At 40.6% G+C, this 16,622-nt stretch overlaps 1 protein-coding gene across 2 annotated transcripts in view; it reads right to left on the bottom strand.

Annotated features, from left to right (window-relative positions):
* The window catches only part of PPHLN1 (periphilin 1), a 136,827-nt gene that overhangs the window by 34,015 nt on the left and 86,190 nt on the right, over nt 1–16,622 (bottom strand). For both annotated transcript variants that reach the window (XM_073619939.1, XM_073619940.1), the window contains 2 exons: nt 12,936–13,070; nt 7,763–7,903 (listed from right to left, as the gene is read on the bottom strand). In XM_073619939.1, coding sequence (XP_073476040.1) covers nt 7,763–7,903; nt 12,936–13,070 — 276 coding nt within the window. The remainder of the gene's footprint in view (nt 1–7,762; nt 7,904–12,935; nt 13,071–16,622) is intronic.

Here is a 16,622-nt window from a genome sequence, read left to right as displayed (position 1 = left end):
CGCACTCAGGGGCTTTATTAAGTTTTATCAAACAAAATGATAGGTCAGTCAACATTTTCTGGGTAAATGTGATGTATTTTTTTTTAAATAAATATTGAAGTATGTCATGATCTCTCAGATAGTCTTGTGAGAAGGCCAGTCAATTCAAAATATACTTACTATGTATAGGTTAAGGACATATATGATAATTACTACAGGACAAAGAATTAAGCAGGCAATAGACATTTTTTTTCAGCCAGTGGCCTGAACAAAAAAGATTCCTCCATCCACACAATCGAGGTGGATGAAGGAAGACTCACCTCAAACATTGTATTCTGCCTTCTGAATCGGCTGAATTTTGATCAATCTATGGCCAGCTTTAGCCTAAATATACACAAAAAAATCTGCCCTGGTGATGACTGTATCTTCCAGAAATTGCAGAAATTCTGGTAAAGTAATCAGACAATGTGGCAAATATGACAACGAAGGTCTTAGCTTTTATCTCCTGACTCAGTGGCATAACACATTTTAGCAAATTCTTCACAGTCAGTGCTGAAAAAAAGCCAACTGTACTTTGGATGGAGGTGAACGTGCATACGCACATTGGGATACAACACACCTTAAAATGTAACTGGTCACTATTGGAATTATGCAAGAATCTGAGTGTTCATTCTTAAAGCAGATCTTTCCTGCCTCTCACTTAAAAAAAAAAAAAAAAAACACACACATCACCATACAGTTCCACATGCTGACATGAAATAATCTTACATTCATAAGTTAAAAGTAGAAGTAAAGGCAAAACCTAAATCTAAACCTACTCCTTCCCCATTCTAACCTTACTCTATCTAACTATGTAAAGAAAAGATCGCTATACTTACCTATTCTATAGCCGCCCTGGTCCAGTCTCCAACAGTGCCTTCTGTGTGCAGGAGGAAGCCGGCTGGAAAATGCCAGGGAAGTGACACCACCCATAGAATTACTATGGGGCTTCCTTTGTCGGCTGCCTCTCCTAAATACTGAAGATGCTGCCGACAGCTCACCTTGTGATTGGACCGGAGTGGCTTCAGAATAGGTAAGTATAGCGATCTTTTCTTTACAGGGCTAGATAGATTAGGCTTAGAATGGGGGTAGGAGTAGGTTTAGAGTTAGTTGGCTTTTGCCTTTACTTCCACTTTAAAAAGAAAAAAAAAATAACAAACGTCACTTAGTTACCATTTTTGCAGCTTTCTGGTTGAGTGAGGCACTGGGGAGGTAACCAGGGCCCACAACTGCATCATAGAAAGTTCCCGTTATGTTCTGAGAGGCAGATTTAGAACTCCACTCAGTATTCCTATAAGTACAGGGAGATCGATTCATCTCCCCTAGTGAAAAAAGGGTGCTATGAGAAGAATGTAGAGGAAAAGAAAAATGAGGTATACAAAGAACAGAAAGCCTACGGTTATCTATAAGTATTGGTTTGCAGATGTTCATTAGTTAACATTTGTATAGGTGCTTTTTGAGATAAAGGTGAGGTTCCTCTTTAAGTTGTCAATATGAAGCCTAACTTATAAAAGTGGCCTAGAGCTTACCTTTTGATGTAACAAAAGATACTATAAAGTTAAACGAATTCATAAAACGTGTAACACAATTAAACCTGTCAATGCCATAGACAAGGCCCTTGAGGACTGATGCCAAACACCGCTGCTACTACAGTGTTCGCCGCTGTCTTCTGGGACCTGTGCCAAGTACCTGTACTGCTGTATAAAACCAAAGGGGGGTTGCACCTTGGCACGGACACCATTTACAGATTGCCTTGCATTTTTCTCAAGCATTCACAATCTCCACATTTACCAATCACAGAACGCTTTGGGTAAAGAAACAGGGAAGACCATGGAAATCACTTGTAGTAGCAGTGACTATTACAGTGATTTTCTGCTTCCAAAGTGGTCCCATAGGTATAGGTATGCATACTCACTTTGGTGCAAGTTGGACCAATGTAAATATGCAATAAAGTCCAAACCTGGAATTTAGCTTTAACAAAATACATGAGGCTTGTGGCCAAATAGTCATAAGGAGTTTAGTTTGAAGGATCATTCCATAAACCCAACCAAGAAAGCCATGGTTACAAAATGCATATAAGACTGTACCAAAAATGAGAGAATGCTGAGAAAATATCAATGAAACCATAAAAAATAAAAATTAGATCTAAAGACTTTTAGGCATGTTGTAAGACTCAATCTACTAATTAACACAATATTTGTTAGGTGAACAACTAGCTGACTAGAAACTGACTTCTTCCTGAGCCCACTCTCTTACTGTATGTGTAGCTTAAGTCATTTAAGGTAACTCAGCTAGCAATAAAATGGTGACTAGATGCGTTGTTATGCTTCATCACACAGGGAAGGATTTTGCAATAATATGTCAAGAGAATTTATGTCTCTGTATGGACCTTACTCTCTCAAATGATTTCTAATCAGACTTTTTACTCATCTGGTAAAAGTCCTTTGGCACCCAAGATTCTTTATAGCTTTAAAACAGATTCACACAGTTTCTATCTTGTCTCGGAGTCATGTGAAATTCCTTAGGTCTTTACTGCAACTGCAGTACCTTCATCATTTTGCACTGTGCATGGCAGCTGAATGTGAACCAAGATGGGGCTATCTTTGTCAATCAGCTAACTTAAGTGGCACAACTAGTGATCCCCATTAGAAACCATTAGTTTGTATTCTTACAGCGGGAACTCCTCTTGTCAGGATACATTAATCAGCACCAAAGGCAAATGGTTGCAGCACTGATCAAACGAAAATATATCAACAGTCCTGTTTGAGAGGAGTTGATCATTAGAATCCCTACTAAACCGCCTGAATTTTGATGCATCCATTACCAGCTTAAGCCAAATCACACATCAACTTTCAACTTCCTTTTGCTTTACCTTCCAGTCAGCTACTACCCACAACAAAGCTGGCCTTACCCATTTTTGCAAGGATGGATGACTCCCCTACTGCGGCTATTGAATTCTGACAGTCGGCACCTGTGACTGTCAGATTACCTAAATAGCTGCATCTGATTGGCTATAGCCTCTATTCGACTGACAAATTTCCTGTAAGTCTTTTCATTTTTCATTTGAAGGATGTTGAGAGAGAAGGTGAGGACAGGGCCTTCCGTATTTCCTGATAAACCTGCCTGAAATTTGTATATTATAAGGCCAGTTTTCGTTCGCTAGACTTAGGGCTACCTAAAGAAATCATACAACATTTTTTAAGAAATATCAATTTCCTTTTTTTTTTTTTTTTTAAAAATCCCTCTACTTTTCAGGTCACATAGAAGATGATTTTGGAACAGTTAAAAAGGTACATGCAAACATCTTTGCAAAAAAAACAAAAAAAAAAAAAAAAAAAAACACTTCTGTTACAATTTGCTTTAAAGGAGAACTGCCATTAGCTGAATAAGGAAGTGTATACGCCAATCATAACTGAGAGGGAAAACAAAGGGGAGCAATTTGATAAAAACTGGAGCCATATTGTGTATGTTAAATAGAACATATAACAGCTGAGCAAACAGTATATTTCTAGCTATTTAGTGGATATGACCAACATTCTAGATTATACAGGGCTGCTTCAATTCTCCTGTCTATCTGTTTGCATATTAAAAGTTTGTATGCTCCTTTGAAAACAATAGAGAAATCATATATCTTTGTATATTTCATAATTCAATATAGCATATGACAGACTTTGACAAGTTTGTTGGAATTCCTACAGCTCATTAAAAGAATGTTTAATTTCTCGTGAAAAGTGATAAAATTAAAAGCAATTGTCTCATGTATACAGTACCTGCATACCTTTGGAATGTCAGAATAAAGAAAGTGTAAAAAGATAAAATATATTTGTAGAAGAAGCTATAATTTTTAACAGGGCATGAACAGATTTGTTAGAACCCCTAGAAATGATAACTGGATCATAGTGATATTTCAAACTGTTTTTTTTTTCATTCATATAACAAATCTTCACTCTTGGAACTCAATTAGTCAGGGTTCTATAATTTTGTCTACACCATTTTCATTTTTGATTTCCATAAAATATGGATTACATGGATATTAAAAGGCAGTTTTTTTTTTTGTTTAACACCAAACATGTCATACTTACCCGCTACATGCAGAGGTTCTGCATAGCGCAGCCCCCACTCTTTTCTACTTGGGTCCCCCACTGGGGCCAGGAGGCCCCTCCTTCTGCCGAGTGCCCCCATAATAAGCAGCTTGCTATGAAGGAGAGCTCGCTACCAAACCGCTGCTCTGTGTGTCCATTCACACACGGAACATGATGCGCCCCCCCCCCCCCGATGCGTTCTCTCTCATGGCTCCCATTGTTGTCTCAGCCAATGAGGAGGAAGAGACCCAGGAGAGCCGCTGCTCACATGCACATAACTGGATCGAGATGGGGCTCCATTAAATATTAGGAGGGCTAGGGAGGGCTGCTGCACAGAGGTTTTTTACCTTTATGCATAGAATGCCTAATGGCAAAAAACCGTCAGCCTTTGACATCCATCATTGTGGATAGTAATTCTATACAACGTAATTCTACAGTTTATAAGGTCAGTTTCAACTTATTATAGAGAAAAGCGTGGGTGGCGTTTTTTTCTTGTGAAAAAGTACCAACAAATTTGTCCTGGTCTGTAAAGAGACTTTCCAAAAGCTTTTAAAGAGAATTGTAAATCTGAAATAACTTTAAGATTAAACCAGATGCCTGCTGTAATCCAACTTTGCAAAGCAAAACCTGGCATGACAAATACTGGCAAACAGTGTAGGTGAAATATACTTGTCCAGCAGCACTAAAGGGGTTAAAAATGAGCAGAAAAGGAGTGGTCTTGAAACTAAATTCCCATTCACAGAAATGCTGCTTTTGCAAATGCACTGGGAAGCTAAGAGTGTTATCGAAGAATGTTACAATGTTTATTTTAAATCTAAAATTTAATACAACACATTTACTGGATTTCAATTTGTGACTTGATTCATAAGGCTTTCATGGAAAATGTTATGCAGGGAACCTTTCATTTAAAAGAATAAAGTAGTAAATCTAAGATGTGACTGCTTTGAGATGGGAAGAAATGAAAGGCTGAATGCACAGTCTCTGAAGTCACCGTTAACATGAAAGCAGTAAAGTTAATTTACTCTTCCAGACATTATCTAAAACTGTGAAAAAAAAAAAAATCACAAGAACACCTCTATATTAAGGGAAACATTGGTAAAAGCGACATTGGCATTCAAGTTAGAAAATTAAAAATCCCAAAAAACAATTACAATGAAAAGCCACTTATACTTTTTCTACAGTAGTAGTTTGTGCACAAACAAGTTCTTCATGTATGTGGTTATTAGCCAAGAGAAGCACCTAAAATGTTTCCTCTGCCCTAAAGCCGGCCATAGACGACTGGAATCTCACTGGATCAGCAGGAACTGGCCGAAATTCAAGCCATGTATGACCAGGCTGAAAGTACCAAAGTTGAGCGATCAATTAACTTGAGCAGAACCAGCCTGTCGGATTTTATGCGATTATTGCTAGCGGCTATTATAGCTGCTAGCAGTAATCACCATTTTCTCACCGTGGGGGCGGCCCCCCTCTCCCTCGTCTAGGGAACACAATAGCTCTGTAGGAGGGATTTCCCCATCAACACTGACTGAAAAAAGAAAAAGAAAAGCACTCCATCTATGGCTCGCTTAAGACAGTATACTTTACTTTCTGATGTGATCCGATTACTGGTCATAACAGTGTTCCATGAGGCTAGGCAGATTACCAAGGACCTTGCTGCCTTAGCACTAGCCAATATAAAAATCAAACACACACAAGACCGAATCGATGTGCACAGATCTGCTAAATACCCTGCTGCATGTTCATTAGTACCAGTTCTGACAGTGGTGCAACTACCATTATATATAGTCTTCAACTGACTTAATACCATAATAATACCGAAAAGTTTTAGTACTAGATAAGTCATGCTGTATTGAAAAGAAGTTTCATAATGCTATAGAGGCAAACACAAATTGTACACATGCCACGGCTGTGAAGCAAAGCAGAAACGATACCCCTGTAGCTCTCAGCTGACATAGCGCCCTGCAAACTCAACCCATTAAAGTTCATTTGGCCGCTCTGCATGGGGTTGTGACGTGCTAATGCACCAATTAAGGGGTTAAAGTAGGTGGTGAGGAGGCAATGTAATGATTCCTCACCGCCTGTCAAAATGCTCTCTAAAGAGCAATCTAAAAGTGCATCAGTCTTCAGGGGCTACAGCTCTTGTGAACAAGCCCTTCTCTCCACTCTGGATAAAGGAGCAATGGAAACACCTTTGGACAGCAGTTGTGTCAATTTGGGGAGTGTGTAGTGTTAGATGAACTAGTAGATTTAAAACAAAATTAAAAACAAACTTTTTAGGCAGTTACAGAAACAGTATTTTTTCCTTTTTGGGATAAAAGGTTTTACATAAAAGAATAAAAGCTGATCAATGAAAGCACCTCTGCAAAGTGTTTGACTTGACCTTGAAAAATAAAGTTAGGATCCTTTCACGCAGTTCAGTTCAGTAACTGATTTAGGCTACATCAGTTTACACCAGCGTTTCCTCAAACCTATTTCAGTCAAGGCATCCTTTGGAATTGTACATAATCTCAGGGCACACCAGTTTGAGGGCTTGTTCATAACCAGGAACTGTGTCCGAACATGCACTTTTTTTGAGTGTTCCCACAAGTCGCATTTTTCAATGGACTGCCCTATGCACATGAACTGCACCAAAAAAAAAAAAAAGGCGCCAGCACAATTTGGAAAAGAGGAGTAGTTTTCTCAGCTAAGCACATCCTCCTGCCTGCATGCCTGAGCTAAGGGCATATGGATTCCAGGAAGTAAATGGCACATGAATTATCTTTACCTACTCAAGATGGAAATACTAGGGGGTGATTTTCAAAGAAAATAAAGCAATGAGATGTGAATGGATGGGTGAGTTTGCTTTGAATATTAAAAATGAATCAAATAGCGTTTTCAGTACATAGTCCGCAAACAGAAATGTAAGTTCCACTTTAAGGTGCCTAGGATGTGCAAATCTGCTTCTTTCCACAGAAACATACGTAAGTAAATTTTTCAAGTTTAAATAAAAAAAGTAAAAAAAACAAACAAACAAATGCATATATTCAGTAAAATTCACAAATTGAGCATATAATAGGTAAATATTCTTTGGCTTTTAAGTGACCCTGTCACTTACAAAAAAGAGAAAACTAAGAATTGCCTGTAAAGCTACAAAATGAATACAGTTCTGCCCCACTGCCGAACTACCGCTGCCTGAAGAGTCTTCAGCATTTGACACTGCCAGATGTGTCGGATGCCTTTGTCCCCGTCGCATTCTATGGTTTCTACTGCCAGCCCCTATGTTATTATAGAACACAGTAGTGACATAGTGGCTGGAACTACAGCACTCAGAGGGGGGGGGACCAGGAATCTGACATGCTCAGAAGTGTGTCAGATGTTCATGATTCTTTGACAGTAGCAAAGAATGGAGGTCAATTGTACAGACAGTGAAAGCAGCTGCAAACTAAATGAGCTCCTTGGTCTGGTGCAACAGGTGGAAAAAAATAATAATGCAGAACTGAACTGTGCCGTCAATGCAAGCAATGTTCCAGTATGCACTGCTAAGCCAGAAGTCGAAAAAAAAAAAAAAGCAGTCAAAAATGTTGATACCCGGACAGCACATTGATATTTTTTTGGGATTTGAACAAGAAATTGGACATCGGTTAAAAAAAAAAACGAAACAAAAACAAGTTCCTTTGACTTACCTCTTCTATTTCTTTTGTCTTTCCTGCAATGGCTTTAGATCTGTTGCTAACTGGATTTAAATCATAGCGTTCGGAATTCACAGGCGCGTTAGCTTCTAGGTCTGCTATTTGGTCTCCATATAATGCAGAAGATGATCCTGCCTTAGAAAACAAGGTAGCTGGATAAGTGGTTATATTAAAGACAGCACAACTTTAGCACCTATAGAAAGGGATGGAAGCTGTATAGAATTTTTTACTGCCAATATGAAAGCCTTGATGAAAGACTTCTGCAATATAATCTAGCCAAGATCCATTTTTTTTAAATACAATTTAAGGGCTAGTTTACACTTGCTTCAAAACATGGCTACGGACAGGCTTTGTTAAAGCTCTCTCAACGCTAGTCAAAGCCCCTGTCACTAAATAAAATTGTTAGCTTACAGTCCTGTTTACACCTTGCTTTTGCTTCACTTCAAAAATTACACCCCATGTAGCTTTAGTGATGCTTCAAAGCCTCCATAGAAGTCTATGGCAACGCTTGCTTGAAGCCCCACCGAAGCCTCACAAAAGCCCCAACGAAGCTCCACCAAAGCCTCATCAAAGCACCAAGCAAACGCAAGGTGTAAACAGGTCTGTAAGCTAACCATTTTATTTAGCGACAGGGGCTTTGACTGGCGTTCAGAGAGCTTTAATAAAGCGTGTCCGAAGCCTTGTTTTGAAGCAAGTGTAAACTAGCCCTAAATAAAATGGTTAGCTTACAGTCCTGTTTACACCTTGCTTTTGCTTGGTGCTTCGACGAGGCTTCAGTGGAGCTTCGATGAGCCCTTGGTGGGGCTTTGGTGGAGCTTCAAGCGAGCTTTGCCAGAGACTTCTATGGAGGCTTTGAAGCACCACTAAAGCTACATGGGGAATAATTTTTTAAGCGAAGCCAAAGCAAGGTGTAAATAGGTCTGTAAGCTAACCATTTTATTTAGTGACAGGAGCTTTGACTAGTGTTCAGTGTTTTAACAAAGCCTGTCCGAAGCCTTGTTTTGAAGCAAGTGTAAACAAGCTGTTAATGTGTTTTGAAGCTGAAGCAAGTGTAAATGAGCCCTAAAGGCTGACGTCAGCTTTTGCACCATGTTAAATGTTACACCCATATTTCAGGTACAACATGTAATATGGTACACAAAAGGCCCCCCTCCACTCTCTGCAGCCGCTGTCGCTTTTAAAATCGGCATGGATGTGCAGAGGTCCACCTGCACAGTCGAGTCAGTACTTAGAAAAGATCTGTGAATGAACTACAAGTCTTTCCACCACTGCATGATCACCACACTTGTAGTCCATTGACACGTCTTCCAGCTCTGCACCTAAAAGCACATACCCCTGTACAGACAGAGCCAGGGGGAGAGTCTACAGAAGCATGCCACAGAACCTGCGATCCACTGATCGCAGGTGCAATACTTTTCAGGCTCCTGTAAAAATAAATACATAAATGCAGTGTTCTGTTTCCTGTAAAAATACATACATTTACTATTTTTGTCATGAATGAACTAGAAAAAGTTTGGGTCAGACTTTACTGGTACAGCACATCCATCACGCATATAAAGAATAACTTGAAAAAGTTTGGTCTGACTACTGGTCCACTTTTTTTTTCAAAACAGCGAACTTAGTCGTTAAGGACATAAATAAAAGTGCAACTCCAGTGTAACATTTGTAGTTCTAATGGTGCACATAGTTTAGCATATAAATTATGCAGCCTATAACTCTGGATACACTGACCATTTCCACATGCTCTTCTTAATGAAGGTAACTTCTGCTTATACATTTTTTCATCATAGGCTCATGAATTGCCCTGGTGTGCAATTGAGAAACACAAACCTCAGAATGTTGAGGGAAAATTGCATTATTACCCATGTTAATACTATGATAAACTAAGCCTTAAGAGGGCTGCAGACTCAGATTAATTCTTTAATTTAGACATGGCCAAAAATATGTGGGTAACTCTCAAAGATATTGGATTTTAGTTTTTTTCCCATTAAAGGGCACCGTTAATCTTAGATCATACAGTATACATTTTAGACAATTGTACGCTTCCAGCCTTGTTGCAACAGTTTTTGGGGGAAGGTTTTTTCTTTGTCAGTATGACCGTGCCCCTTTGCACAGTCTGGTCTATAGAGACATGGTGTGACGAGTTAGGTCTGGAGGAACTCGAATGGCCTGCACAGAACACTGACCTCAATCTTATTGAACACCTGTTGGATGAAATGGAACGCCAACTCTTTTCCAGGTAAAATTATGCCGAGACGCATCAAGTGGTGACTTTGTGTATACACATGACTGGTTGTGGTAGTCCCCCCGATGGCATTTTTGATGGTTACTTGGCAAGAGGTTACCCAGCAGCTACATCTAGATGCTTGCGAGTGTAGTGCCACTGATGCACTTTTCATATGCAAGTGCTTGTCTTTTAGTCTTTATATATTTTTAATAAAAAAAAAACATTACTACTGTATGGAAGCTAGTTTTTTCTCTTTTTTTCTGACTGCTTAAAGGGGTTGTAAAGGTAATTTTTTTTAAAAAAAAAAATAACAAACATGTTATACTTACCTTCACTGTGCAGCTCGTTCTGCACAGAGTGGCCCCGAACCTGGTCTTCTGGGGTCCCTCGGCGGCTGTTTCAGCTCCTCCCCGCAAGCATTTACCACCTTAATGCGAGCTCCCTCGCATGGTGGTGAGTGCTTGCGGCCGCGCTCCCGTGATACAGCCGGCGGCTATAGCCGCTCGCTGTATCACTCGGCCCCGGCGCGCCGCGTCATCGGATGTGATTGACAGCAGCGCGAGCCAATGGCTGCGCTGCTTTCAATCCATCCACTGCAGCCAATCAGCGACCAGGCTGAGCTGCAATGAAGCTGACGAGGACGAGCAGCGAAGATTCGAGGCGTCAGGTAAGTAAAACGGGGGGCCTGGGGGCGGCGGTACTGTCAAAAGTTTTTTCACCTTAATGCATAGAATGCATTAAGGTGAAAAAATTTTTACCTTTACAACCCCTTTAACTACCTTTTGAGCTGAGCCTGATAAACCAGCTGTATCGGCATAAGGATCTAATTACATTGACAGCTTCGACGTTGGCTGTGTGTTACCACTGGATGACACTAATGGAAGTTGGCGAGAGCTGTGGATCTCCGATAAAAATTCAGAAGCTATCCAATGGTCATCTCTCAAAGCTATTAGAAGTGTAGTACTCATTCATTATTGAGAGACAAGACGGCTTATTGGTTGTGACATCTGAGGTGTCAGTACCAGCATTGTGCAAGATCGGTTTGATCAGACTGGTTGAAGTAGGAGAGTCTGCAAGAGTTTATTGGGAATAATAATATCCCAATATCAACGTTACTACTCTATGAGGGTCTTCTATTTTCTCGGTGCACAATTCCAAGTTTTGAGGCAGAGCTATACTACTTGCAAGCTTTGAAGAAACATCACTGGCAACGTATGTGTACGGCTTGATTGGATGATGTATGGGAGTCTGAACAAGTTTGATTAACAATATACAGTGCCTTGCAAAAGTATTCACCCCCCTTGGCTTTTTACCTATTTTGTTACATTACAGCCTTTAGTTCAATGTTTTTTTAATCTGAATTATATGTGATGGATCAGAGCACAATAGTCTAAGTTGGTAAAATAAAATTAGAAAAATATATACATACATTTTTTTTCAGAAATAAAAAACTGATCATTGGCATGTGCATTCACCCCCTTTGTTATGAAGCCCATAAAAAGCTCTGGTGCAACCAATTACCTTCAGATGCCACATAATTAGTGAAATGTTCCACCTGTGTGCAATCTAAGTGTCACATGATCTGTCATTACATATACACACCTTTTTGAAAGGCCCCAGAGGCTGCAACACCTAAGCAAGAGGCACAACTAACCAAACACTGCCATGAAGAGCAAAGAACTCTCCAAACAAGTAAGGGACAATGTTGTTGAAAAGTACAAGTCAGGGTTATAAAAAAAATATCCAAATCTTTGACGATCCCTAGGAGCACCATCAAATCTATCATAACCAAATGGAAAGAACATGGCACAACAGCAAACCTGCCAAGAGACGCACACCAAAACTCACGGACTGGGCAAGGAGGTCATTAATCAGAGAGGCAGCACAGAGACCTAAGGTAACCCTGGAGGAGCTGCAGAGTACCACAGCAGAGACTGGAGTATCTGTACATAGGACGACAATAAGCTGTACGCTCCATAGAGGGGGGTGAATACTTTTGCAAGGCACTGTATGCTTATTTCTACATTCCTATGATCTGGAGGGCCCTATTTAGTGAGTTTTTTAGCCCTATTTAGTGAGTATTTAGTGAGGCGATGGCACAGTGGTGATTGTTATGTGAAACATTTGTTCTAAAGCAGGGATCTCCAAACTACGGCCCTCCAGCTGTTGAAGAACTACACGTCCTATGAGGCATTGTAAAACTCTCATTCACAGGCATGATGGCAATTGTAGTTCCACAACAACTTTAGGGTAGTAGTTTGGAGACCCCTGTTTAAAGGGATAAGTTCACCTTTGAAAAATATAAAATTAATAAAATGCACATCTTTTTGCAGGTAAAAATAAAAATAAAAAAATGAACTACCTAGAGCAACCCGGTAGTTAAATAAAAACAATAAGTCGACAGCCGCAAAGGCTGTAGGTACTTTTAGTTCTCGCACTTACAGAACTCTGAATGAATGATGTGGTTGGGTGGGCAGAGCTAAGCACGGCCACATCTTTTTAAAATGATGACAGCTAGTGGGGGGGGGGGGGATCCCCAGCTCACTGTCACAACGGGGGAGGGGGCAGGGGTCGGATCGTGGGAGTGCGGAGACTGCTGCATCTGTAACATGTTACACCCTGAATATGGATGTAACCTGTTACGGAAGATGAACTTATCCTTTAACCATTGGAAGATCGCAGCACTGTGTTGCTACCACATGCATTGCAGCACAGCTCCATCCACTTGCAAAAACAAAAACCCGAAAACAAAAACACAACCAACCAGTGTTTTTATTGCCCCCTGGCCACAAGTATACTGTAAATTAGGTCTAACAGACAAAGCTCCTTTGTACATTTAGGTGTGCAATCAATATCCCAAATATATTTAGCATAATCTTGAAAATCATTATCCATGCTTAAATGAAGCTCTGAAAAACCATTCCATTGAAAAATATGTACTTTTACAAAGTCTTCTGTGGCTTCAGGTACATTGCTTTCAGACACTTTCTCCATTTTCTCAGAAACCCATTTGCAGGCAGCATCCACAAAAGCAATCTCAGACGAGAGGCGACTTCCTTTATCTTGGTCTCCACTCTGTAAAACACAAATCAAATAGTTTATGAAGTGTGTGATGGACAATGTTCCTATTTGTAACTGATCATCAGTAAACATATGTGTGGCATATGCTCACAGAGGTTTATGTGTTTAGCCTAGGTTGTGGAATGATACAGGTGGACTCAACACAAAGCCAACATATATTTGGAGGATAGAGTCAACATAGGTATTCAAATATGAAAATTTTGTTTAGCAAAAGACCAATAAACAGCAGAAACACAGCTAGAAATGTGGCACCATTATTAACATAGATGTTTAACTACTTAATGTCCAGGAATTTTTTTTTCTATTGAGCTCTGTGCCATTTAACTGACAATTGCTTGGTCATGCAACAGTGTATGCAAATTAATTTGATATAATTTTGTACTCAAATAGAGCTTTACTTTGGTGGTACTGGATAACCACTGGGTTTTTTTTTATTATATAAACGAAAAAAAAAACCACAACCAATATTTTCTACTTTGTCATTAAACATCCAATAAAATCACATCTCTTCATATATTTTGGCCAAAATTTATTTTGCTGCATGTCTTTGGTAAAAAAAATAAAATCCCAGGTGAATATTTATTGGCTTATGTAAAGTTATAGCATCTACAACCTATGGTACTATGGTTGGAGTTTACACAGCTTTTACTATCTGACTGCCCATCACATTTGCTGAGGTGCTAAGATGCCAGGACAGTACAACCCCCCGCCCCCCCCCTCCAACCACCCTGCCCCAAATGACACCCCATGGTATTTGCTGAGAGGCATGTTAAGTCCATGGTAGATTTTCTTTTTTTTTTTTCTTGATCTTTTTGCAAAAAAGTTATAATTTTGTCCAGCAACAAAAAGCACTCACATGAGTGTAGACAGATAGGCCGCACACCCCATAAAATGCATAAAAAACTACGAGAACCCCCTATCGGGGCTTTAAAGCAGCCAATGAGATGTAGTGTAGATAATTGAAAAAATTGATTTTATTGATACAAAAAGTATAAATAACATATTAAAAAAATCGCTAGATGAATTCTGACTGTTTGAGTCAGGACATGAACTGGATATAGCGTACAATTGCAGCGGACTATGCCTATAATTAGAACCAATGCAAAATACAGTGTATTATAGAGCAACCACAGTTTCCTCAAATGTTGAATCCTTAAAATTTGATGACAACAGACAATGCCTATAAATAAGGGCAATATGCAATGCAGTAGATGTAGGACAACGAGAGTTGTATGTATAAATCCTGACGTGTTTCGACCCTTGCTGGGTCTTCTTCAGAGGATGGTTGTCCACTGTGAAAAGGTCAACATATATCAAACATAACATCAGATTCAACAATAACAGACCTATATATGTATACCATGTAACATATCTGCCTAGGTTGTATAGTTACCTATCACAGGATTTCTGGCGTTTTTAGAATGTTTTAGGTGATGCGATTCCTCCTATGTTCCCTTGTCTCCCCGTGTTGGGCCAACTCCCCAGGGAACGGGCGGTGGACCAAATATGTCTTGCGAGGGATCACGCCTACATGCCCCCCATACAGGAGAGGGAAGGAGAGAAAGGGACAACAAGCGGCCCGAACTGCACCCAGATGGGTTCACATTAGTACTAGAAACAAAGTGAAAAACGAGGGATCAATTGGTTCTTCCACATAGTTAGGAAGTTCCTCTATTATGGAGTTGTATAGAGTTGTTAGATTATAGGTCCATGGGCGTGCAGGAAGGCAAAAGCTGGAGATAAGAAGAAGAAAGGGGGGGGGAAAGGGGGAGAGGGGAAGGGGAAAAAAGCATGGTAGGGAAAAAAAAAAAAAAAAGGGAGGGGAGGAAGGGGGAGGGGGAAGGAAAGGGGGGAAAAGGGAAGAAAAAGAGGGGGAAGGAGGAGAAGGCGTGTAAGGAAAAGTGAGGAGAAAAGAAAGGAAGTGAGCCATGAAGATGTGAGTGAATGACAGAAATGAACAAGCAAATAGCAAATGCCCTGCTGCCCATCAAGAACCATGCAGCATGAGGGAAAGTATGGGAAAGGACCTTCCATCCCGTATGTGCCGCAATGTTCTGTGGAAACATGAGGAAAGATATAACATCACCTATCTTTCCTTCCTTTCCCTCTTCTTGTTTCTTCCTCTTCCCTTGTCGCCCCCCCCCCCCCCCATGCTGACCAAAGTTGAGCTTTCCACAATACACCTTATCTATCAGCATTTCCAATCTTGTACCTACTCCTGCCTGGTTTTCCCTACATACAACCAATATCTCTACTATCATCTTCCCCATTACTTTTGAATGTATGAGGTGTATCTCTTCGTGTATGTTATGGGATTTAACAAAGTGGGTTTTACGCTCCGCAATGTTCTATTTTTTAGAAAAATCCAGCCTAAAAACAGTTCAGAGTTCTTCATATGTAAAAACATTTAGGTATTATGTAATTTTTCTTTCATTTGTATATGTGCTATTTGATTATGTAACTGCAATCGGACTATGCTATTATAACTGTGTAACCATCTCCTAGGAGATAATGATATGCAGAGTACGGTGTACAGATTATGGTCAGCCAGTAGTCAATTCATATTATATAGACCTTGTATGCAGTACCCAGTGAACAAGTGACATGGACTGTTTGTGCCACACTTTATCATCATCTGTCTACACAGCATATAATCCACGGCTGTTTGGCTCTATTTTCCCGGCTGCCTCCCCTTCAGTGCCTGTGCTTCTCCTCTGGGGGCGGGGGTGCACCTTCTATGCCTTCCTGGCAGGGTGAGAGAGGCGACGATTGGGCCCTGCGTCTCCTATATGCGCCCACTAGGTGGCAACACCTTGACTTGGGCGCTTCTCATCCTGCCAGCGGCATCCCGGATCCCCTCCGGACGCCGTGCTCACGCGCGCGCACCCTAGTGCTAGTCATGTTTTTCATTTAGTTTTAATTTATACTCTAACTTTTCAGAACCAGGAACATATCAATCCTTTTATTCGGGTTCGCTTGATTGGGTAATTAGCTCCGCTACCACCTCTGCACTTTGTCACCGTTTGCATTTCTCACTGATTGTTTTGGTGGAGGGTTGTGCACTTTTTGCTCTATGTCTTTTTCTCACATTAGTCCCCACACTTCCCTTCCTCCGACATACACTTACTGTCATTCCCCACACACCCCCTTCATCACGTCACCCCCCCAGCACTCCTCCCTTCCCACCTCTCTCCCCCCCCCCGCTTTTCTCCCCCCCCCTTTCCTCATCCACTTTTTCTCCCCTCCCCCCCCCTCCCCCCTCTCCGCTCTTTCCCCTCTTTCTTTTACCCCCCCCTGCCCCCCCCTCCTCCCTCCCCTCCTTCACTTTCCCAGTTCTTCCCCTCCCCTTTTCCTATTATATCCTATCCAGCATAGGCTGGTCTTTCCCCTTTCCACTTGGTTCATTCACTGGTGGATTGTCGGTACTTTTACCTTATTGTTCTTTCCATATATCCTCATGCTGCATGGTTCTTAAAGGGCAGCAGGGCATTTGCTATTTGCTTGTTCATTTCTGTCATTCACTCACATCTTCATGGCTTACTTCCT

The sequence above is a fragment of the Aquarana catesbeiana genome, linkage group LG03 (assembly GCF_042186555.1).
Source record: "Aquarana catesbeiana isolate 2022-GZ linkage group LG03, ASM4218655v1, whole genome shotgun sequence".
In the NCBI taxonomy this organism is placed as follows: domain Eukaryota; kingdom Metazoa; phylum Chordata; class Amphibia; order Anura; family Ranidae; genus Aquarana; species Aquarana catesbeiana.
This window is presented reverse-complemented; position numbering and strand designations above follow the sequence as displayed.